Source organism: Gekko japonicus, unplaced genomic scaffold (genome assembly GCF_001447785.1).
Source record: "Gekko japonicus isolate JY-2015 unplaced genomic scaffold, Gekko_japonicus_V1.1 scaffold755, whole genome shotgun sequence".
Lineage (NCBI taxonomy): Eukaryota > Metazoa > Chordata > Lepidosauria > Squamata > Gekkonidae > Gekko > Gekko japonicus.
In genome coordinates, this window is record NW_015174865.1 from 605,062 (window position 1) to 628,938 (window position 23,877).

Genomic DNA, 23,877 nt, shown 5'->3' on the forward strand with positions numbered 1-23,877 from the left:
CCCCCCTCCAACGAGGGCTGATGATTTCTGCACAATTCCCCCCTCCCGCCAACACCATTGGCTTGTACATGTTAATCTGTTTGCATTGCTGGCGGGTTCCAAATAGCCCAGCACAACCATCTGGCTGGAGAATGAGAAAGAAAGGAAACCTCGGGGTTTGGTGTTTGTGGGGGGGGGGGGGGAGGTGGAGAGGAAGGGAAACCTAGCTGTGTGTTTGCTCGGAACCAGCCAGGTGGCAAATTCCCTCCTAAGTGTCTGTTTACTATCGCTAACCCGTTGTATTAACCTAGTTTGCGAATGCAGCAAAAGCCAGGGCGCTCTCCCATTGGCCGCCCGCGCCTGCCACTCAAAGTGCCGGCATCTTTGAGTCCGGCAAGATGCTATATATGCCAGGCAGCTGGAGAGAGAGGGGGGCCAGTGTGTGAATGAGAGCCGGAGAGCGAGAGGAAGCGGACCACAGCATCTTTGCCGGAGCATCCCCAGGGTACCAGCCCGGCAGGCGTCATGAGTAAGGTGAGAAGGATGCCGGCTTTGGGAGGGGGGTGGGGGTCTGGTGTGTGATCAAGGGGTTCCCCCCCTTCTCCAAGGGAGCCCCCCTTGCAAATGCAGCTTCTCTGCGCTTGGCATCCCCCCCCCCCCCCCCGGGGGCCACCCCCCCCCCCCCCCGCCGGGGGCCAGCTGGCACAGCAGGGCCACGATGCCCCAGCGGTGGGCAGAGAAGACACACCGATGAGCTCCTCTAAAAGAGCGAGTCTACCTAAGCTAGGTGAGACGGGCAGACTTAATTGTGTAATGTGTGCGTGGGGAGGAAGGCAGACGGGCTCCTCCGTGGGGGGACGGGATCCTCCGAGAGAGTGCGTGTGCCCCGATCCAGCTGTGCGTGTGTGTAGGGGAGAGAGAACTTTCTTCTTGGGTCTGAGAGAGAGGAAAGGAGAGAGATTTCCACAAGGGCCAGCTGGGGGTCTGAAGACCAACCTACAGAGGTAGGACCTGGCTGTGAGCGTGTGTGTGTGTGTGTGTGTGTGTGTGTGTGTGTGAGGGTGATCCAAACCAAGGCTTACTTCCTATGGCTTTGTATGAGTGTGAGCCTTCTTGCAAATCTCTGAGAATAGGGATGAGCAGTGGGGAAGACAGGGGCCGACCGGGTGTCTCTGCAAGAGGGAATTTCTGGGCTTGCAGCTTCTCCCAGCTAGGCAGGGACAGCTGAACTCGGGCAAACGTCTCCCGCATGTCACTGCAAACTGACCCTGCCTTCTTTTGCTAGTGCGTGCCCATCGGGGATGTGCAGAGGAAGCCCGGACCTGTGTAAGTCATGCGGAAGTGAGGGGCAGTTTTGAGAGCAAGAGAGACCAGATTCTGATATGTTTCTGATTGTACTGTTATCTCACTCCATTAAATCCCATCTGAGTAGTGGAGCCAGCCCTTGTCCGCTATGGTGTTTAGGCGCATCGATCCGAAGGCACGCGCTGTGAACTCTGGAGCATACGTGCTATTAACTCTGCAGTACGTGTGATCCGTTTCTGGAAGGGCGGGAAGAGAGGGTCCCCCCTTGTCTGTGGAAGGAAGGAAGGGGACCCCATCAAGGGACTCCAAAAGAATAATCACCAGTGCAGAGAGAGTGGATAGGCAGAATTCTCTTTCTGTCTGTCGAATAATACCAGACACCTGAGCAGCGGTCAGTTCGCAGTTGCCTAGAGAGGAAGTCCTTCCGTGCAGTGCCTATGGAATTCCCTGCCACAAGATGCAGTGACGTCGGTTACTAGTTTTGACGGCCGTGAAAGCTAAAAAGGATTTAGTCTCCTTCAGGGAGGGCAGCGCAGTCCGCATTAGCCATGATAGGTAAATGGAACCTTCATACACAGTAGCAGAATACCTTTAGTTACCAGACGCTGCAAATGACAGAGGTGGGCTGTCACCCCCATGCTTCTCTCTGGAGCTTCCCGGAGGCATCTGGTTGGCTGCCGAGGAGGAGATGGGATTCAGATGGACTTTTCAGCCAGTTTGGTGTAGTGGTTAAGTGGGCGGACTCTAATCTGGGAGAACCGGGTTTGATTCCCCACTCCTCCACTTGCACCTGCTGGATGGCCTTGGGCAAGCCATAGTTCTGGCACAGCTGTTCTTGAAAAAGAGCAGTTTCTGTCAGAGCTCTCCCAGCCCCACCTACCTTGCAGGGTGTCTGTTGTGGGGAGGGGAAGGGAAAGGAGTTTGTAAGCCCTCTGAGACTCCCTTGGGTAGTAAAGGGCGGGGTATAAATCCAATCTCTTCTTCTTCATCGGATTGAGCCGAGCCGCCTTGACAACGATCCACTTCTGCAAGATCTGTGGCGGTGTGGCTGTGGTTGCGTGGCCCCCTGGGCGGCCCTGGACCTCTCCTCCCCCGGGGGGCACGCCTCTGCCTTGTGATACCCACCCACCCACATTGCAAATCCCTTTTTGCAGAGAGAGAGGAGCTGCCTGGAAAGAGCCCTTGAAGCGGGCAGCGTCTAAGTGGGGTTGACAGGAGCCATTTAGGCGTGAGGCCGGCCAGGCCAATTCTCTTAATGATGCTTAATTGCCTCGGAGAGGCCAAGGAGAGCCCTTGGGGGCGCTTGGGATGCTGGGATGGGAACTGGCACCCAGCCCCTCGCTCCGGACGGACGCAGATGATTCAAAATATAACTCGCAGGCCAGGGCGCTACCAGCTCCTTGGGCCCTTCCCCTCTCTGCATCCTGGGTGGGCTCACCTCTCTTACAGCGGCACTTCCTACTCAAGGACTGTTATCTCAGCCGGCAAGGGACCAACGTTCCCTCTAAGCTGTGGAGTCTTGTGAGCAAAAATTCTACTTTGTGAGCTGCTGGCATTAAAGCTGTGAGTGAGCGAATTGGCTACTGCATCAATTAGTTTGCTCTGGAGCCATCCCTTCCTGGGCTAGGACAAAAATGTGTGAGCTGGAAGATAAAAACCTGTGAGCTAGCTCACACTGACTCAGCTTAGAGGGGAACACCCCAAGGGACCACAGGCCAGGCTTGCAAATGGACGCTTTCCCTGCTCGCCTGTGGTGAACTGCAATTGCTTCCAGGCGACCAAGGAGAAAAGCTTTTTTTGAAAGTTGGCAGTGGGGCAAAGAGGAGGAAGAGCCAGTTGTGGGTTTTTCCCTTTTCAGGTTGCTAACGTGCCCCACGAGACTCTGATTTGCGGGCAGGCAGTCTGGTGACTTCTGTGGACAGTATCAGGAGGACCATGCCGGGTGTGGGGCTTGCAACTGGGGCTTGCAATCTGTACGTCAGGGAAAAGGAAAGGGTTAGAACAGTGTGTATGTGTGCACGTGCAAGGATTTATTTATGATCTGACATGATACTTCCATCCCACCCTTCCTTCCAAGGAACCCAGGGTTGAATACTTGGATTACCCTCACAAGAACCCTAGACACGGCTGCCCAGGTGTGTCATGGCAGGCTGGGGATTTGAACCCGGGTCTTTTTGGTCCTAATGCACCACTCAGTTGAACGCACACAAAGCTGCTTTGTACTGAACCAGACTATCAGTCCATCAAGGTTGGTGCTGTTGACTCCGACTGGCCGCAGTTCTCCAGGGTCTCAGGCGGAGGTCTCTCACATCACCTCCTGCCTGGTCCTTTTAACTGGAGACGCTGGGGATTGAACCTGGGACCTTCTGCATGCCAAGCAGAGGCTCTTCCACTGAGCTACCGGTCCTTCCCCTGTTCTTTCCCCACACCCATCCACAGCAAGATTTATTACTTCCTGTCTCCAAATCTGATCTGACCTCTCTGCTGAGGCCAGTTTATAATCCTGTCACCGCTGCCTCGCAAGGTCTTTCCATTAGAGAACCCACAGCTTAATAAATGCAGATTTATTCCAGTCTAAGGCCACTGAATCAATGGCCTTAAAGTCTGCAGCATTGGATTGCCCTGACAGAGAATGAAAAAATATATATATATTAACTTGAACAGATTAACATTCACCAAGATTTATAGCATTGTTGTAAAGCTGGCAGTATTGTGGAGTAGAAGTTCGACAAGCTCGAGCGTGTCCAGAAGAGGGCAACCAGGATGGTGAGAGGGTTGGAATCCAAGTCTTACGAGGAAAGGCTGAAAGAGTTGGGTATGTTTAGCCTGGGAAAGAGAAGGCTTAGGGGGGACATGATTGCAGTCTTCAAGTATCTGAAGGGCTGTCATGTAGAAGATGGAGCGGATCTCTTCTTTCCTGCTCCGGATTGCAAGACTAGATCTAATGGGTGGAAATTACAAGGAAGACATTCCCGGTTAAATATCAGGAGAGACTTCCTAACTGTAAGAGTGGTTGAGTACTGGAACAGACAGCCTCGGGAGGTGGTGGATGCTCCTTCACTGGACGTTTCCAAGCAGAGGCTGGACGACCATCTTTCGGGTATGTTGTAGGGCTATCTTTCGGCTATGCTCCTGCTGCGTGCAGGGGGTTGGACTAGATGACCTGCAAGGTCCCTTTCCGACTCTCACATTCTATGATTCTAAGTGTGTGGGCACACGGAAGCTTACACCTTGAATAAAACTTTGTTGGTCTTAAAGGTGCCACTGGACTCCAGCTGAGAGGCAGATCTGGTTGTGATAGACCTCAATTCCGTTCCCTACTCAGTTATGAAGTTCACTGGAGGAGGGAGCCTTGTGGAGAACATCTCTCTCTTTCAGCGGAAAGGGGAGGAAAGGCTACAAAAAGAGAGGCATTCGGAGTCCGCATGCGTGGGAAATGAAGCTGCATCGAAAGAATTCTGTGGAACCTGAACGCTTGCATTCACTCTCTGTCCCCTTTCCACGTCACCTCATTATTTTCTCCCAGAAGAGTGAGTTTACTTTTAATTCCCCCCCCTTTAATAAATTCTGAACACATGCCATTTCACCCAAAAGCCACACACGCCAGTTTGAATCTAGATTTTGGGGGCGGGGGGGGGGGAGAAGAGAAAAAGATGAGTCTCGAGATACGGTTGTAAAGTAGACCAGCTCTGGGATCCTGGAACAGACTGGGTTCCGTTGCTGTCCCGAGGAAGTGGCAGATAAAACTTGAAATGAATTTACTCGGACTCGACTGTGCGACTGAACAACAACAACAAAATAATTTACCCGGTGCTGCAGTGGCTTAGAGGTTAAGACACTGAGCTGCAGACTGGAAGGGCTGTCGCGTGTCAGTTCGGGACCCTAGTGCCGCAGGACAGAGTGAGTGCCCGTCTCTGGCCCCAGCTCCTGCTGACCTAGCAGTTCGAAAGCAAGTAAATAGGTACCGCTTTGGTGGGAAGGTAACAGTGTTCCGTGCATCTCGGCGTTTAGTCATACCGGCAACGTGACCACAGACATGTCTTCGGACAGCGCTGGCTCTTCGGCTTGGAAACGGAGATGAGCACCGCAACCCTAGAGTTGGATTCGACTAGCTTTTGAGCAACGGAAACCTTTACCTTTATAATTTACTCAGGGGTATAAATGAACTGTTCTAAAGACACCCCCCCCCCCCCGAATCTCTGATAGTGAGGAAAGCTAGGCCAATGTTTAGGAAAAGGAAGAGTCTGAGATTTCATCCCTAGCAGAGCTAGGGTTGCCAGCTTCCAGATGGGGCCTGGAGATCTCCCAGAATTACAACTGATCAGCGCCCCTCCCTCCGGAAAACAACAGCTTTGGAAGACCGACCCAGCTGAACTCTGACCTCCCCAGGCACCGTCCCCAAACCTCCAGGAATTCCTCAGCCCAGAGCTGGGAAGCCTAGGTCTTGAGTGAAAGCAATTTGGTGCGGTAGCGAGACTGTGAGAGGCGGAGTAAAATCCATCCTGATCTTTACGTACAGACATTTCTACACTCTGCATCCTCTCTTGGCTCAAAGCATCGGCGGGCCGATTCATCTCTCTCAGCCTAACCCACTTCAGAGGTTGCCCAACTTGCCACCAAGGCCTAAGCGGCATTTTGGTAGACCTGGGACAAATGCATAACACATTCTCATTCCATAAGTCCAAACTCACGAGTCCTGAAGGACCACTGCCTGATTTCTGAGAAGGTCCTGGACTGAGGCCGATTCATCTCTCTCAGCCTAACCCACTTCAGAGGTTGCCCAACTTGCCACCAAGGCCTAAGCGGCATTTCGGTAGACCTGGGGCAAATTCATAACACATTCTCATTCCATAAGTCCAAACTCACGAGTCCTGAAGGACCACTGTCTGATTTCTGAGAAGGTCCTGGACTGGCAGACCCCAATGCCTGATGGGAATGCCTGACGCTGCCAGATGGGAAGCATCATGAGATTGTGCGGGTGGAGCCTGAGGAGGGCGGGGTTTGGGGACAGGAGGGTATAGGGTTGCAAGGCAGGGGATGGAGGTAGGGTTGCTCCCAGATCTCACTGGCCAATAGTTCGGAAGCCCCACCCCTGAACAGTCCCCTCCTGCGTTGACGTCGTCGGCATGATGACATTAGGCGGAAGCAACGTCATCACACCAGGCATGCCGCATGCAACGTTCTAGCATTTTGGCTAAAACTCTATGGTTCTCCTCGATGGAGGAGTAAGGTTGTCAGATGAAGGTTGGGAAACTCCTGGAGATTTGAGGATGGAGCTTGGGGGAGGACAAGGACTTCAGTGGGGCACAGTGCCCTAGAGCCCACTCCCCCCAAAGCCTCCATTTCCTCCAGGGGAACTGATCTCTGTAGTCTGGAGATGAGCTGTAATTCCAGGGGATCCCCAGGCCCCACCTGGAGGCTGGCGTCTCTAGTGTATAATGCCATAAAGTCCCCCCTCCGAAGCGGCCATTTTCTCCAGGAGAACTGATCTCTGTCGCCTGGAGATCGGTTGTAATCCCAGGAGGTCTCCAGCCACCACCTGGAGGATGGCCGCCCTACCAGTTATAGACCCTGGTTGTTATGAGGGGGGAATTCTTTCCTTCAAGATGGGCTAAGATCAGGGGTCATTTCCTGCAGGAGCGCACAGGAGCGGAGCTCCGGCAGTAAGGAGCCCAGGGGGCGGGCACATGCAACAAACCCTGCCCCTGCTCCCAGCAGCCCTCAGTTGGGCCACGAGGAGCAAGAAGCAGCCAGGTAAGTTGCAGAGCCCCCCTACCCCAGCCCACCTTCCGGTACAAGCTCCCTCCTCTGTGAGGGCAGATCTGCCCATTCCCCAGCCCCCAGCTAGCAATCCAGAACAGTCCAGTGGCACCTTTAAGACCAAGTTTTATTCAGGTACAAGCTCTCCCTCCTCTGCGAGGGCAGATTTGCACATCCCCCCCCCAATAACTAGCAATCCAAAACAGTCCAGTGGAGTCTGAGCGGTGGGTGTTGCCTTCTGACACACTTCCAGTGATGTCAGGGGGTGTGGCATATGCAAATAAGTTATGTTAATGAGCTCCTGCACCTCTTTTTCTACGAAATGACCCCTGCCTAAGATACAAGGGAGACGAATAATTTATTTGAAGCTTTTTAAAAAACAAACAAAAAAACCCTTTCTACAATTTGTGCCTGAGGTAACTTACAACAGAAGAGGTCAGCCATTTTAAAAAGGAAGTAGTATTTGGAGGGGAGACCCCCAAGGAAGTCCAGGGTTGCTATGCAGAGGCAGGCAAGGGGGAAACTACCTCTGAAAGCCTCTCGCCTTGAGAGCCCTACGGGGTTGCCGAAATCCGGCTGCGACTTGACGGCCCTTTCCGCCACCAACCCCACAGCAACGGCGTAAAGCTAATTTTTAAAAGATTAAGCAAGCCGCACAGACAGATCTGACAGTAGCAGTCACTGACTGGCCCTCTTGCATAGCTAAGCAAACACTCAGGAAAATCACATCACTGTCTCCGGGCACCTACATTTTAGCAACACGGGTGCTAAGTAAGCATTTCTCAAGAGGGCATTTGAAAGATGACAGGGAGGCAGCTGGGACTGGAGCTAGATTATAGTCTGGGCCCGCAGGGTTCCCGCTAAGCTGAGTTAGTGTGAGCTAGCTCACTGTTTTTTAGCCTCTGGCTCACACATTTTTGCCTTGGCTCAGGAAGGAGGGCTCCAGAGCAAACTAATGTATGCAGCAGCCCAATCGCTCGCTCACAACTTTCATGCCGGTAGCTCACAAAGTAGAATGTTTGCTCACAAGACTCCACAGCTTCGAGGGAACATTGGACTCTGGGGGCTTCCTCCTTTAGCTGTCATAGGGAACATGGGAAACTAACATAATAAACAGTAATGTTTAGTGCTTATTGATGATAAATCTATCGATAACCACAAATGCCAATTCACCATTAAAGTTACTGTCCTGAAAGTCAAACGCTGTCCCCGGAAGGTCAAATTCACACTCAGTCTTGTTGGAGCACTTTAAAAATTAATTTACACTTTGTATAAGATTTCAATATAGTATCTATTGCATTATATACCAAACATTTCCCTGGCTGTTTCTATCACTCTGAGCATAAGGGAAGGGGCAGGTTCATACTGTAGCACAGGGTCGAAATTACACAGGGAAGCCTCCTCCCGGATCACCTCTGTTTTGTGGCACCTAGAATGCCAGAGGAGGGGCAGGGAGAGAGCGGGAATTGGATATTGAAAACGCGTATGCCCCCCACCCCCGGTCTTCCCATCCCGTCTAGGGCAAACTGACAACAAACTAATCAGTAAAATTGTCCAGCCATTATCAATGTGGGGTGGAGGAAGGGTTGGCAGTACTGGGTTGGGAAATTCATGGACATTTAGGGGTGGAGCCTGGGGAGGGGAGCCAGGGTAGGGAAGGACCTCGGTTGGAGGCAAAATGCCATGAAGCCCACCCTCCAAAGCTGCCATTTTCTCCAGGAGAACTGATCTCTGAAGTCTGGAGATCAGATGGAATTCTGGGGGATCCCCAGGGCCCACCTGCAGGTTGGCAACCGTAGCTAGTGGGGAGGGAGACATCGGAACATACTTCCACCATTCCTGAGTCCAGTTCAGCAGAGCATCGTCCCCCCCTCCCCAGAACATTTTGTGTGGCCCCTCAATGGTCATTTCTATTCCATTTTTCTTTCGAAGAGCTTTGGGCATTCATTTCCCCCCCCCCCCATTGAAGAGCGAGGTAACAATATAATACATGAATAAAGGAATCTTTTTTTGTAATAATTACAAAAGCTAGTAAGAGCTTATAACGATTCATCCAATGACGGGAGGGGAAGACACAGCGATCGCCGGCAGAAAAAGGAGGCCATAAAAATCGATCTCCATATCAGCAAAGGAAAATGATTCTAGCCCATAAAACCGTGAGCCAAGAACGGATAACTATTTCCAAACACAGCAACCGATCCTCAATACTGCAACGGCTCTCTTTAAAGGGGTTGTTTTCTACAAACTCATCAGAAAGTTAGCGGTTAAACGAACTCATGTGAACCTTCCTCAGGAATGTCATCTACAATCGTGGTGCTTCTATCGAGAACGTGTCAGCTCTGGCGGTCACCCACCCTACGTCCAACGGTGGGGGCATGCAGTGAAGGACCTCCAAAGAGGACCTTTGTGGCCGTGTAGATCTATTATGGAAGAGGTAATCCCTAACATACCCCGGACACAGGCCATTTCAGTCTCTTTCTGTGTTAAGTGCTGCCAAGCCACTTGTGACTTCCAGCGATCCAATGAACTAATGTTCTCCAAAACATCCTGTCATTAACAGCCTTGGCTTAGGTCTTGCAAATGGAGGGCCACGGCTTCCTTGATTGAGTCAATCCATCTCATGTTGGGTCGTCCTGCTGCCTTCAGCTTTTCTTAGCATGATTGTGTTCTCCAGTGACTCTTGTTTTCTTGTAATGCGGCCAAAGGACAATAGCCTCAGTTTCGTCATTTCAGCTTCTAGGGAGAGTCCAGGCTTGATTTGATCTAGACCCCACTGATTTGTCCTTTCGGCAATCCACGGTATCTATAAAGCTCTCCTCCAACACCACGTTTCAAATGAACCGACTTTGTTCCTGTCAGCAGGTTTTTATGCCCCCCCACCTTCTTCCAAGGGGCTTAGAATGGCATATATCATGTTGCTGTTGGGGTGGCCAGACTCTCTGGGGGAGGCGGGGGTCCCCTGCCACCAGCCCCCACCACCCTGACACCGATGAGCTGGCTAGCGGGGGGAACTTACCCCGGAAAAGAGGAAGGCCCAGCGGGCATGCAGAAATGTGTCCACATCCAGGGGTCATTTCCTGCAGGAGCACACAGGAGCGGAGCTCCGGCAGTAAAGAGCCCAGGGGGCATGCACAAGCAACAAGCCCCACCCCCTGCTCCCAGAAGCCCTCAGTCAGAGCAAGAAGCAGCCAGGTAAATTGCAGAGCCCCCCCCGCCCCCAGTCCAAAACCGTCCAGTGACACCTTTAAGACAAAGTTTTATTCAGGTACAAGCTCTCCCTCCTCTGCGAGGACAGATCTGCACGTTCCCCCCCCCCCAATAGCTAGCAATCCGAAACAGCCCAGTGGAGCCTGAGCGGTGGGTGTTGCCTTCTGACACACTTCCGATGACGTCAGGGGGTGTGGCATATGCTAATGAGTTATGCTAATGAGTTATGCTAATGAGCTCCTGCGCCTCTTTTTCTACAACATGACCCCTGCCCACATCACTTCCGATGTAACCCGGAAGGGACGTCATCCCCAGTGTTCCCTCTATGCTGAGTCAGTGTGAGCTAGCTCAGTTTTTTAGCCTCTGTCTCACACATTTTTGTCTTAGCTCAGGAAGGAGGGCTCCAGAGCAAACTAAAACACGCAGCGGCCAAATCGCTCGCTCACCACTTTAATGCCAGTCGCTCGCAGTGTAGAATTTTTCCTCCCAAGACTCCACAGCTTAGAGGGAGCACTGGTGATGTCGGGGCAACACTCTGGTATTTGGGCAAGAACTCCATCAGGGAGTTTTGGCCCAGATACCAGAGCCTTACCTGATGTCACTGTGTGATGACGTCACTTCTCGGTCATGCTGGGAGTGATGTGGGCACGTCACTGCCACGTCGTCTGGGCCCCCCTCCTGCCCCTGGTAAGTCCCCCCGTCCCCCGCCAGCTGCCAGGAGGGACCTGGCGACCCTGGTCGCTGTGCTGTCCTCCTAACAACCCCATGAGATAGGCTTGGAGGAGAGTGACTGGCCCAAGGTCACCCAGCAAGCTTCCACGGCAGAGTGGGGAGTCAGACTTCAGTCTCCCAGATCGTAGTCCAGCTACGATGCCACACAGGTTCTCTTTTGGGCTTTGAAGCATCTTGGGGAGGGAAAGTGGCATGCTAAAGCCTGGTCCCGTCTGCACTTGGAAGCTAAGCAGGGCTGGGACTTGGATGGGGACCTGCCCCGGAAGGCTCTGCAGAGGAGGGCGATGACAAACCACTTCGGCTTCGCCCTTGCCCTGAAAGCTCCTTGCTGGGGTCACCATAAGGCAGTTGCGATTTGGCAGCCCTTGAGCACATACGAATCAGCACCTTGAATTAAGCCCGGTGACGAACTGGCAACTGGTGCATATAGAAGAAGAGAAGAAGAAGAAGAGAAGAGATTGGATTTATACCCCGCCCTTCACTACCCAAAGGAGTCTCAGAGTGGCTTACAAACTCCTTTCCCTTCCCCTCCCCACAACAGACACCCTGTGAGGTGGGTGGGGCTGAGAGAACTCTGGCACAAACGGATCTTTTTCAAGGACAGCTCTGACAGAGCTTGTGACTGACCCAAGGTCACATCAGCAGGTGCAAGTGGAGGAGTGGGGAATCGAACCCAGTTCTCCCAGATCAGAGTCCGCGCACTTAACCACTACACCAAACTGGCTCTCAGTAGAACACACGAAGCTTCTTGATACGGAATCAGACCATCAGTCAATCAGAGTCAGTATTGGCAACTCACACCAGTGGTAGCTCTCCAGGGTCTCAGGTGTAGGTCTGCCTTTCACGTCATCTGCTACCTGAGCCTTTCAACTGGAGATGCCGGGGACTGAACCTGAGGCCTTCTGCATGCCAAGCTTTGCTTTAGCGCACCTTGTTTCTTTGTGCTCTCTACCTGTGGCCCAGTATGGTCTGGTTTTCATACTTTGATCAGGGAATGAGGCGGTGAAGGAGTCCCCTTTTTGCTAACAGGTTAGAATCGATAGTCCGACAGAGTCCAAATTCTGCAGTCCTATGACTGAATTTAGTGCCTATTTTGTTTATATGTGCATCAGAAATTCATAATCGCACATGAACACATGAAGCTGCCTTATACTGAATCAGACCATCAGACCAACAACATCAGTATTGTCTACCCAGACTGGCAGCAGCTCTCCAGGGTCTCAGGCGGAGGCCTTTCACATCACCTCCTACCTGATCATTTCAACTGGAGATGCTGGGGATCGAACCTGGGACCTTCTGCGTGCCAAGCAGATGCTCTGCCAGCGATACGCCTCTATCATCTGTACTCCTTTAGGCAGGCTGGGAAAATAGTCATGTACTTATTTATGTTGCCCTTTTAAGTATTCATTTATTCCCTGCCTTTCTCCCCAATGGGAACCCCCAAAGCAGCTTACATTGTTCTCCTTGCCACCATTTTATCCTCACAAGACCCCTGTGAGGTAGGTTAGATACCGTGTGACTGACCCAAGGTCACCCGGTAAGCTTCCATGGCAGAACAGGTATTCAAATCTGGGTCTCCCACAGCCTAGTGTGACACTCTTAACAACTACACCACAGCGGCTTTTGCAAAATCTGAATATGGTTCCATTCCAAACAGGCTGAGGGCATGCAAGAGTTCAATCAAGGCCTGGAGAGCACTGACCTTGAACAGGAGCCATCCAGTAATGTGAAGGATTATGCAGGGAACAGGCTTCTGGGTTACCCTCTTCAGCACCACGGAGAGCTCCCAGGGAAGGCAGTTGTTATTCCAACAAAGCCCAAAGTTCAACTCAGCTTTTTATATCCCCGAATCAGGGACAGATGACATCTAGCTAAGGCTCTGCCCCTCAAGCAAAGTTGCAGAGAATTTAAAGGGTCAGCAATCCAGCTCAATGTCGTATATCACACGGGCTGTTCGGATTGAGCTTTCTTTCTTTTTATCTTCTTCAGTGGAGATGGCAAAGAGGGCGAACAGCCTTCGGCAACCGGCAGGCTTTGTTTGTTTAAAGGATCCGCATTCCACCTTTCTACCAAGTTGGTCCTTTGGGTGGTTTATGAGAAATAGGATCTAAAACAATGCCGTTAGGACGAAATCTCCAGGAAACAATCTAAAAAGGCATAAGAAAGCAAGAAGGGGGGAAAACCAGCTGTGGACCTCAGGTTAAATCGCCACTGAAAGTCCCAAGCGGAACTGGCTTCACTTGGCATCTTAAAGTGAACAAGGATGATGCCGGGCTTGGGGAGGGAGGGAGTGAGTTTCATAAGCCAGGGAGGCAGTGGGGCCCTTGGACGACCAAGGGGTAAAAGGAGTATTGAAGGATGATAGGGAAATGGCTGAGAAGCTAAACGCATTTTTTGCCTCCGTCTTCACTGTGGAAGATGAGAAGTGCTTGCCCACTCCAGAACCACTGATTTCAGGAGGGGTGTTGAGAGACCTGAGTCAGATTGAGGTGACGAGAGAGGAGGTCCTAAAACTGATAGACAACTTAAAAACTGAAAAATCACCAGGCCCAGATGGCATACATCCGAGAGTTCTGAAAGAACTCAAATGTGAACTTGTAGATCTCCTGACAAAGATATGTAATCTTTCCTTAAAATCTGCCTCCATTCCTGAGGATTGGAAGGTAGCTAATGTCACTCCCATCTTTAAAAAGGGTTCCAGAGGAGATCCGGGAAATTACAGGCCAGTCAGTCTGACGTCGATACCGGGTAAATTGGTGGAAACCATTATTAAGGAAAGAATTAGTAGGCACATAGATGAACAAAACCTATTGAGGCAGACTCAGCACGGTTTCTGTAAGGGAAGATCTTGTCTCACTAACCTGTTAGTGTTCTTTGAGGGGGTGAACAAACATGTGGACAAGGGGGATCCAATAGATATTATTTACCTTGACTTCCAGAAAGCTTTTGATAAAGTTCCTCATCAAAGGCTCCTAAGTAAGCTCAAAAATCATGGGATAGAAGGACAAGTCCTTTTATGGATCAAAAACTGGCTAGTTCATAGAAAACAGAGAGTGAGTGTAGGTGGGCAATTTTCTCAGTGGAGGGTGGTAAGCAGTGGGGTACCGCAGGGATCAGTACTTGGTCCACTGCTTTTTAACTTGTTCATTAATGATTTGGAGATGGGAGTAAGCAGTGAAGTGGCTAAATTTGCGGATGATACAAAGTTGTTCAGGGTGGTGAAAACCAGTGAGGATTGTGAGGCACTCCAAGGGGATCTGTCAAGGATGGGCGAGTGGGCGTCAACATGGCAAATGGGGTTCAATGTGGCCAAGTGCAAGGTGATGCACATTGGAGCCAAAAATCCTAAATATAAATACACATTGATGGGGTCTGAACTGGCAGAGACTGAGCAAGAGAGAGATCTTGGAGTTGTAGTGGATAACTCACTGAAAATGTCGAGACAGTGTGTGACTGCAATAAAGAAGGCCAATGCTATGCTGGGGATTATTAGGAAGGGTATTGAAAACAGATCAGCCAATATAATAATGCCCCTATATAAATCAATGGTGAGACCTCATTTGGAATACTGTGTGCAGTTCTGGGCACCACACCTTATAAAGGATATTATAGCTTTGGAAAAAGTGCAGAAAAGGGCAACTCGAATGATCAAAGGGTTGGAACACTTTCCCTATGAGGAAAGGTTAAAGTGCTTAGGGCTCTTTAGCTTGGAGAAAAGACGACTAAGGGGTGACATGATCGAGGTTTATAAGATTATGCATGGGAAAGAACAGGTAAAGAAAGAGGTACTTTTCTCCCTTTCTCACAATACAAGAACTCGTGGGCACTCCATGAAACTGCAGAGCGGTCGGGTTAGAACGGATAAAAGGAAGTACTTCTTCACCCAAAGAGTGATTAACACATGGAATTCACTGCCACAGGAAGTGGTGGGTGCTACAAGCATGGACGGCTTCAAAAGGGAATTAGATAAGCATATGGAGCAGAGGTCCATCAGTGGCTATTAGCCACAAGGTATAGATAGGGGCTCTGGGGCAAGGGATGCTCTGTCTTCTTGGTGCTTGGGGGGGGTCAACAGTGGGAGGGGGCTTCTAATGTCCTGGCCCCACTGCTGGACCTCCTGATGGCACTGGTATTTCTGGCCACTGTGTGACACAGAGTGTTGGACTGGATGGGCCTTTGGCCTGATCCAACATTGGCGTCTCTTATGTTCTTATGTTCTTAAGGCCCAGTCCCCCGTGGCCACCCACTGAAGGCCAGGACACCTGGAGTGGCGCCTCTGAAGAAGGCTTCAGCTGTCTGCCGGGTTCAAATTGGAGAAGGCAGTCCTGCAGGCCTGCCTCAGGCTTCTCACCCGGAAAGGTCTGAGCTGTCAATCCCAAGATTCAAAGCCTGGTCATTCATCTTTCTGGGAGAGATCCCCTGCAGCAGAAGGGCTGTGGCTCAGTGGAAGAGCCTCTGCTTGGCATGCAGAAGATCCCAGGCTTAGTCTCTGGTGGCAGTATGGTGTAGCGGTTAAGAGCAGCAGACTCTAATCTGGGAGAACCGGGTTTGATTCCCCACTCCTCCACTTGCAGCTGCTGGATGACCTTGGGCAAGTCGTAGTTCTGGCACAGCTGTTCTTGAAAAAAGAGCAGTTTCTGTCAGAGCTCCCTCAGCCCCACCTACCTCACAGGGTGTCTGTTGTGGGGAGGGGAAGGGAAAGGAGTTTGTAAGCCGCTCTGAGACTCCCTTGGGTAGTGAAGGGTGGGGTATAAATCCAATCTCCTCCTCCTCCTCTTCTTCCTCTTCTTCTTTCCAGAACAGCTCTGAGAGAACTTGTGACTGACCCAAGGTCACCCCAGCAGCGCACTTAATGACTACACCAAACTGGCTCTGGAAAGCAGTTCTGGAAAGAGCTCTCTCAGCCCCAACTACCTCACAAGGTGTCTGTTTTGGGGAGGGGAAGGAGATTGTAAGCTGCTCTGAGACTCCTTCAGGGAGTGAAGGGCGGGGTATAAATCCAGTCTCCTCCTCCTCCTCCTCTTCTTCGAACCGGCAGGGATGTGAAAGACCTCTGTGTGACACCCTGCAGAGTCGTTGCCGGTCTGAGTAGACAATACTGAGTCTGATGGATTCTGATTCAGTGTAAGGGAGCTTCATGCGTTCATGTTGCCTGATGGATTCAACAGCCATGTGGAGCTAGCTGATATCAAGCGAGACCATTGGTCCATCTAGCCCAGACTGGCAGCAGTTTCCCAGGGTCTCAGGCAGAGAAACGTCTTTCCCCGCAACTGAGTTCCTCGAACCTGGGACCTTCTACATGCAGATCAGGTACTTTGCCTTGGAGCTACAGCCCCGCCCTTGGTCTATCCCTGAACTATGGCTGCGAGGAGGTCTCCCATGCGGATGATCCTGCATCGAGGTAATGATTAGAATAGTTACCATCAAAGGACTTGGAGAGCTGGGTCCCGCTGTTAATTTACTTAGATATTTATACACCACTTTCTCTCCAGTGGAGGACCAAAGGGGCTTAAAACCAGGGGTCATTTTGTAGAAAAAGAGGTGCAGGAGCTCATTAGCATAACCCATTAGCATAACTTATTTGCATATGCCACACCCCCTGACATCACCAGAAGTGTGTCAGAAGGCAACACCCACCACTGGACTGTTTTGGATTGCTAGCTATTGGGGGGGGGGGACGTGCAGATCTGTCCTCGCAGAGGAGAGAGAGCTTGTACCTGAATAAAACTTGATCTTAAAGGTGCCACTGGACTGTTTTGGACCGGGGGGCTGGAGGGGGGCTCTGCAACTTACCTGGCTGCTTCTTGCTCTGACTGAGGGCTGCTGGGAGCAGGGGGTGGGGCTTGTTGCATGTGCGCGCCCCTTGGGCTCTTTACTGCCGGAGCTCCGCTCCTGTGTTCTCCTGCAGGAAATGACCCCTGCTTACAACATTGTTATCCCTTTGTTCATTTGAGTCTCACAACCAGGGCTTTCCTTCTGGGGCAAAATTCTTGTTAAAATGTTTAAAAGTTCATGAGTTTTCAGTATACAGTACACAGACTGAAAACTTCATTCCCCTTTTGAGTGTTCCGGCACCTCCCCCCCCCCCAAAGCCCTGCTCACTAAACATACACACACCCCATGAAAGGAACAGGCTGTGTGGCTCAGTGGAAAAGCCTCTGCTTGGCATACAAAAGGTTCCAGGTTCAATTCTTGGCATCTCCAGTTAAAAAGGACCAGGCAGTAGGCAATGCCCCCTCTAAGCTGTGGGATCTTGTGAGCAAAAATTCTACTTTGCGAGCTACTGGCATTGAAGTTGTGAGCGAGCGATTTGGCTGCTGCATAAATTAGTTTCCTCTGGAGCCCTCCTTCCTGAGCTAAGACAAAAAAAATGTGTGAGCCGGAGGCTGAAAATCTGTGAGCTAGCTCACACTGACTCAACTTAGAGGGAACACTGCCTGAGACCTCGGAGAGCCACGGCCAGTCTGAATAGGCAAGAATGACCTTGGTGGACCAATGTTCTGATTCAGTATAAGGCAGCTTCATGTGTCTTCATGTGTGAAGAGGCGAGACTGAGAGAGAAAGAGAATGTGATTGGCCGAAGGTCACCCAGCGAGCCTCCGTGACAGAGTGGGGATTTGAACTGGGATTAGAACCTAGTATGGACACTCTAACCCCTACATGACTCTGGCTAGCCACAAGTGTGCAGTCAAGGAAGCTGAAATGCTCCATTGGGAAGGCCCCTTCACACGGATTGGTGATAGGCCCTCATTTCTGAACACATGAAGCTTCTTTATACTGAATTAGATTCAGGTAGGTAGCCATGTTTACGGTGTGTGTGCACGCAAAAGCTTATACCCAGAATTACACTTTGTTGGTCTTAAAGGTGCCACTGGACTCCGACTTTATACTGAATTAAGAACGTAAGAACATAAGAGAAGCCAATGTTGGATCAGGCCAGTGGCCCATCCAGTCCAACACTGTGTCACACAGTGACCAAAAACACCAGGTGCCATCAGGAGGTCCACCAGTGGGGCCAGGACGCTAGAAGCCCTCCCACTGTTGCCCCCACCAAGCACCAAGAATACAGAGCATCACCTGCCCCAGACCGAGAGTTCCTATCTGTACCTTGTGGCTCATAGCCACTGATAGACCTCTGCTCCATATGTTTATCCAGTTCCCTCTTGAAGTCGTCCATGCTTGTGGCCGCCGCCACCTCCTGTGGCAGTGAATTCCAGGTGTTAATCACTCTCCATCAAGGCCAGTATTGTCTTCGCAAATTGGCCGTGGCTCTCCAGGGTCTCAGGCAGAGGTCTTTCAAGCCTGGTACTTTCTAATTCTTTCGATGGGAGATACCAGGGATTGAACCCGCGACCTTCTGCATGCCAAGCACAGGCTTCTGCCACTGAGCCACAGCTCCTCCCCTTTGAAGCTGCCTTCTACTGAATCAGACCCTCAGTCCATCAAGATCAGTACTGTCTACTCGGACTGGCAGTGGCTCTCCAGGGTCTCATATTACATACAGAAATATTGCAACAGTGCAACCAATATAAATACAAATAATTGTATGAACACTGCAGAATAATCACTCCATGATGTTTAATCTTATTCTTTTTCCAATCTAGACGTCATGAGACGTCATTCCACTTATTCCACTTATAGCTTATAACCGGCACATAGCCTATGTATCAAATCGGGCTGATCAGCCTTTGATACATAGGCTATGTGCCGGTTATAAGCTATTCCAAAGTTGCTGGGAATTAGAGATATCCTTTTGGAAGGTGAATGAATAAGTGGAAGCAGAACTGATATTTGTATGAAAAAGAAATATCGAAACGAAACGGTTACTCTGGGGAAGTTCGTCCTCATCTGCATGACGTCAAATAAGTTCTTCTCATGACGTCTAGATTGGAAAAAGAATAAGATTAAACATCATGGAGTGATTATTCTGCAGTGTTCATACAATTATTTGCATTTATATTGGTTGCACTGTTGCAGTATTTCTGTATGTAATACGATTGCCATACTGCTACCCCTCTGTGTTTGCTAACTCTCCAGGGTCTCAGACAGAGGTCTTTCCCATCACCTACTGCCAGATTTTCTTAAAAATTGGAGATGCTGGGGATTGAACCTGGGGGCTTCCACACACCAAGCAGAGGCTGTACCACTGAGCCACAGCCCCTCCCTATTGTTTCCGAAGGTTAGTCGTGCGGTGCTTGTTGCCTTCTGGTCCAGGTTTTTTTACAGCAGCATGAAACTGGGATATATATATATATTTTACTAGCAAGATGATAGCGCAGAAAAACAATGGTAATGAAACTCATCATAACATTTCCAGCTTTTCAGTATTATTGTCTGGCTCCAACCTGAATCTGGGGTGTGGGCCAAGAGATCCGGGGGGAAAACAGAGGCAGCTCTGAATTTGGCCAGAGCGAGAACGATACAGCTCAAAATGTCCGGAGCCGTCTGATTAAAGCTGTTTGGGGCACCGATCTCGCTTTGAGGCTGGTGTTTGCTCCTCCAATTACCGAGTGAGACTCTGAAAACGATGGCATTTGCAGGAGGACACGCAAAGTCGGGCAAGAAGGAACGGTGTGGCACCTTAAAGGCAAACCGATCTGTTGGAGCAAAAGTTTTGTGGGGTGAAATGTGAAAAATACCGTTTTGCCCAGCAGCCAGGGCTTTTCTTTCTGGGGGAATACACCGGAACAGAGTGCCGAAACCTCTTTGACAAAATTCTATTAAAACGGTTTAAAAATTGATGAGTTTTCAGAATACAGATTGAAAACTTCCTTTCCCTCTGGAGAGTTCCGGCACCTCTTTTCCCAAAAAACCCCCAAAACAAAACACCCTGCCTGCAGCTAAGGGGTGGGAAGAAAGGTTCATTTGGAAGTGGAGGGTCCCCAAAGTCTTTAGAAGCCCCGGGTTATTCACGCTGTGGCTGAGCGGATCAGGCCAACGGCTTTCTAGCTGCTATTGGCTGAACTGCTGTGATGCAAGAGAAGGAACAGTGGTGGGCAGAGAGGCCTAAAGAGGGTGGAGAAGAAGAATTATGGAGTGCCCAGAAGACGTAGAGGAGGCAGCAGACTGAGAGGTGGTGATGATTGAAAGCAAGAAAGGGAAGGAAAACGGCGGGGGGGGGGAGGAGCAGAGGGCCTGGAGGAGATGCAGAATCGAGGGAGGCTGAAGTTTCCATATTGATTTGGAACAGGCAGCCAAATTTCGGGCTGCCAAGCCTCCAAGACTGCAATGCTACACACATTTTCTTGGGAGCGAGGTCTTACCAAATTCCCTGGGACCGATTTCCAAGGAACCAGCCTGCCTTTCCCTTTGGAAGGTCGACGCCAGACACATTTTGGTCAGAACCGATGGCCAGAGTGGTCTAGTACTTAGGGCATCAGATCACGACCCGGGAAACCCGAGTTCGAGAACCCAAGCATGACCTTGGGCCGGTCAATCTTCTCCCCTGACTGAACTACCTCGCAGGGTTGTTTTGAGAATAAAAAACAGAGCCAGTTTGGTGTAGTGGTTAGGAGCGCGGACTCTAATCTGGGAGAGCCAGGTTTGGTTCCCCCATTCCTCCACCTGCAGCTGCTGGATGAGCTTGGGCAAGCCATAGTTCTGTCAGAGCTGTTCTTGAAAAGAGCAGTTTCTCTCAGAGCTCTCTCAGCCCCGCCTGCCTCACAGGGTGTTTGTTGTGGGGAGGGGAAGGGAAAGGAGTTTGTAAGCCGCTCTGAGACTCCTTCGGGCAGTGAAGGGTGGGATAGAAACCCAATCTCTTCTTCTTCATCTTCCGTTTCCCTGAGCTTCTTGGAAGAAGGCAGGGATTGCCAAAAGGTAGAACTCCGAGGTGAATCGCCGGTGGCCGTCTTCTGTTTCCTCTCCTGGATTAGCATTGATCGCATAAATGCTCTGAGAGGGAGAGAAAGGGCACCACAGCGGCTGTGTGGACAGACAGCCTCCCCACTAAAGGCCGAATGTGAGCTCGTGAGGGGAGGGGGGCAGCGCCTCCAGCGCTTCATCTAATTCATGTAGTAGACCAAGTTGCTATTTTTACACACATGGGTTGAGGGGCAGTGTAGGAAAAAGCAGAGTTAACAAGGTGTGTGTGTGTGGGGGGGGGGGGATTGAAAACCATAGCAGGACTGAAATGTGAGAGATGGAGAGAGAGGAAATGTTTGAAGCCTGGGGAAAAGAGGGACTCTCTCCGCCCTTTAGAGATCCAAGAAGGGATGGAATGGGGGGGGGGGGGGAGAATCCGTGGTGTCATTCCAGAGACCAAAGTCTGGTACTCCTATCAGATCAGGGTCGCAGCAGGGAAAGAAGGGGACGAGATTGCTTTTTACTCAGCTCCAGAGCGGCTAGCCTGCTCTGCGAACCTGTTGGTGTGACAGTCTCCAGAGCGGCTTACCATCTCCTTTCCCTCCCCCTCCCCACAACAGACACCCTGTGAGGGAGGTGGGGCTGAGAGAGCTCTTGACAGAAACTGCCCTTACCGCTCTGAGAGAACTTGTGACTGACCCAAGGTCTCACACCACCACCAGCTGCATGTGGAGGAGGGGGGAATCGAACTCGGTTCTCCTGGATCAGAGTCTTAACCACTAAACCAAACTGGAAGGGAGTGAGTTTGTAGCATGACTGGAGGAATGATGCTTGGTGCATGGTTGCCAGCCTCCAGGTGGCGGCTGGAGGTCTACCAGAATTCCATCTGATCTCCAGGCTACGAAGATCAGTTCCCCTGGAGAAGATGGCTGCTTTGAAGGATGGGCTCTGTGGCATTATGACCCCGCTGAGGCCCCTCCCTTCCCCAATCAATAGTGTCTATTCAACCTGGCAGTGATTCTCCGAGGTCTCAGGCCTGTGTCTTGGTGTAGTGGTTAAGTGTGCGGACTCTGATCTGGGAGAACCGGGTTTGATTCCCCCACTCCCCCACTTGCACCTGCTGATGTGACCCGCTCTGAGACACCTTCGGGTAGTGAAGGGCAGGGTATAAATCCAATCTCTTCTCTTCTTCTTCTTCTTTTACCTCCCAGGGTGTCTGTTGTGGGGAGGGGAAGGGAAAGGAGTTTGTAAGCCGCTCTGAGACACCTTTGGGTAGTGAAGGGCAGGGTATAAATCCAATCTCTTCTCTTCTTCTTCTTCTTTTACCTCCCAGGGTGTCTGTTGTGGGGAGGGGAAGGGAAAGGAGTTTGTAAGCCGCTCTGAGACACCTTTGGGTAGTGAAGGGCAGGGTATAAATCCAATCTCCTCCTCCTCCTCCTCCTCCTCCTCCACATCACCTATTGCCTGATCCTTTTAACTGGAGATGCTGGAGATCGAACCTGGGAACTTCTGCATGCAAAGCAGAGGTTCTTCCACTGAGCCGCAGCTCCTCCCCATCATCCTGCTAGGTTTTCTCTCTTCCTTCCCCCCTCTCTCCGGTTGCTTCTGTAGATACTTGAACTGTAAGCTCTTTGGGGCAGGGACATTGCCTGTTTTTAGAGGGATATTGGTGCCAGGCTAGCCCGATCTCGTCAGATCTCGGAAGCAAAGCAGGCTTGGCCCTGATTTGTACTTGGATGGGAGGCCGCCAAGAAAATACAGGGTCTGTACACTGAGGCAGGCAATGGCAAACCACCTCTTGCCCTGAAAACCCTATGGCAGGGGTGTCAAACATGCGGCTTGGGGGCCGGATCAGCCCCCCCCCTCCGAGTGCTTCTATCAGGCCCGCAGTGGAACTGGCTGTCTTCTGCTTCTTCTTCCAGTTCTGCTCGTGCTGCGTCATACTCAAGATTGCAAAAGAACAGACATTTTGATCCAATAATTCAGAGCAAGAGGTGTCAGTTATCAGTTATTAAATAAACAAAACATTGCAAGAGTGCTAATGTTTTAAGCATGCTTTTACTTTAAGTTAAAAAAAACCACATTTGTGTTTGTGTCCTTTATAAAGTTTATATCTCCGCTACCTGGAATTACATTTTATGACACACGTGGCTCGGCCCAAAAAGTCTCATTTATGTCAGATCCAGCCCTCGTAACAAATGAGTTCGACACCCCTGCCCTATGGGCTTGCCATAAATCAGCTGCAACTTCAGAGCAGTTTCTACCACCACCACATTTGCAGAAATAAAACAACCTTTTACGTGCAGCATCCAGACAACTTCCTTTTCAACTGTGATTTTTTTTAAAAAAATAAATCTCACCAAGGGGCAGCTTTTTTTTTGCATTCAATGAATGGCCTCTATCAAGACGCGACCCGATACCTTCCTTAATAAACCCCTCTCCCCAGGAACCCTGCTTCTTCTCCCACCTTTGAGGGCCATCTGCTTGTCCAGACAGACTCTTGTGGCTTTTGACAATGGCCAGGCGGGGAGCTGGCATTCAGCACACCTCAGCGCCTGGTGGGGGGGAGAGATGCCATTGCCCCCGTTGAATTTCCCGGGCGACTCTGCATTGGCTTTTCCCTCTGTTGTTTTACCAAACCCACGTTGGAACAGAAATTCTCCTCTGCACTGCATGTCGCTTCAGCTTCCTTTGACCATCTGGTTTTATGGCACCCTCTGCATAGATTTATGGCCATTCAGGGGTGACTTCTCAGTCAGTACGGCATTGCCCCGGGGTATCTGAGTGTGGTTTTGAGCTGTGGGAGGGGCTTCTAGTGTCCTGGCCCCACTGGCGGACCTCCTGATGGGACCTGGTATTTTTGGCCACTGTGTGATACAGAGTGTTGGACTGGATGGGCCTTTGGCCTGATCCAAACATCGGCTTCTCTTATGTTCTTATGTTCCCAGTTGAGAAAATGTGGAGCAAATGCTAGATGCAGAAAATCGCCCTCTGTCTGCGGCTTGGCTGCTCAAGGTGGGAGAGCCCGGCCAGTGGGGAAAGTAAGAGGGCCAACCGATTCCCTACCTAGTTATTGTTGGTTCTCTTTGGGCC

General features: G+C 50.8%; 1 protein-coding gene across 1 annotated transcript in view; it reads left to right on the top strand.

Annotated features, from left to right (window-relative positions):
* The first annotated feature begins 427 nt into the window (after positions 1-427).
* The window catches only part of PCP4L1 (Purkinje cell protein 4 like 1), a 58,686-nt gene continuing 35,236 nt past the window's right edge, over positions 428-23,877 (top strand). Inside the window, exon 1 of the mRNA XM_015424741.1 lies at positions 428-513. Within this exon, the coding sequence (XP_015280227.1) occupies positions 505-513 (9 nt within the window). The 5' untranslated portion in view covers positions 428-504. The remainder of the gene's footprint in view (positions 514-23,877) is intronic.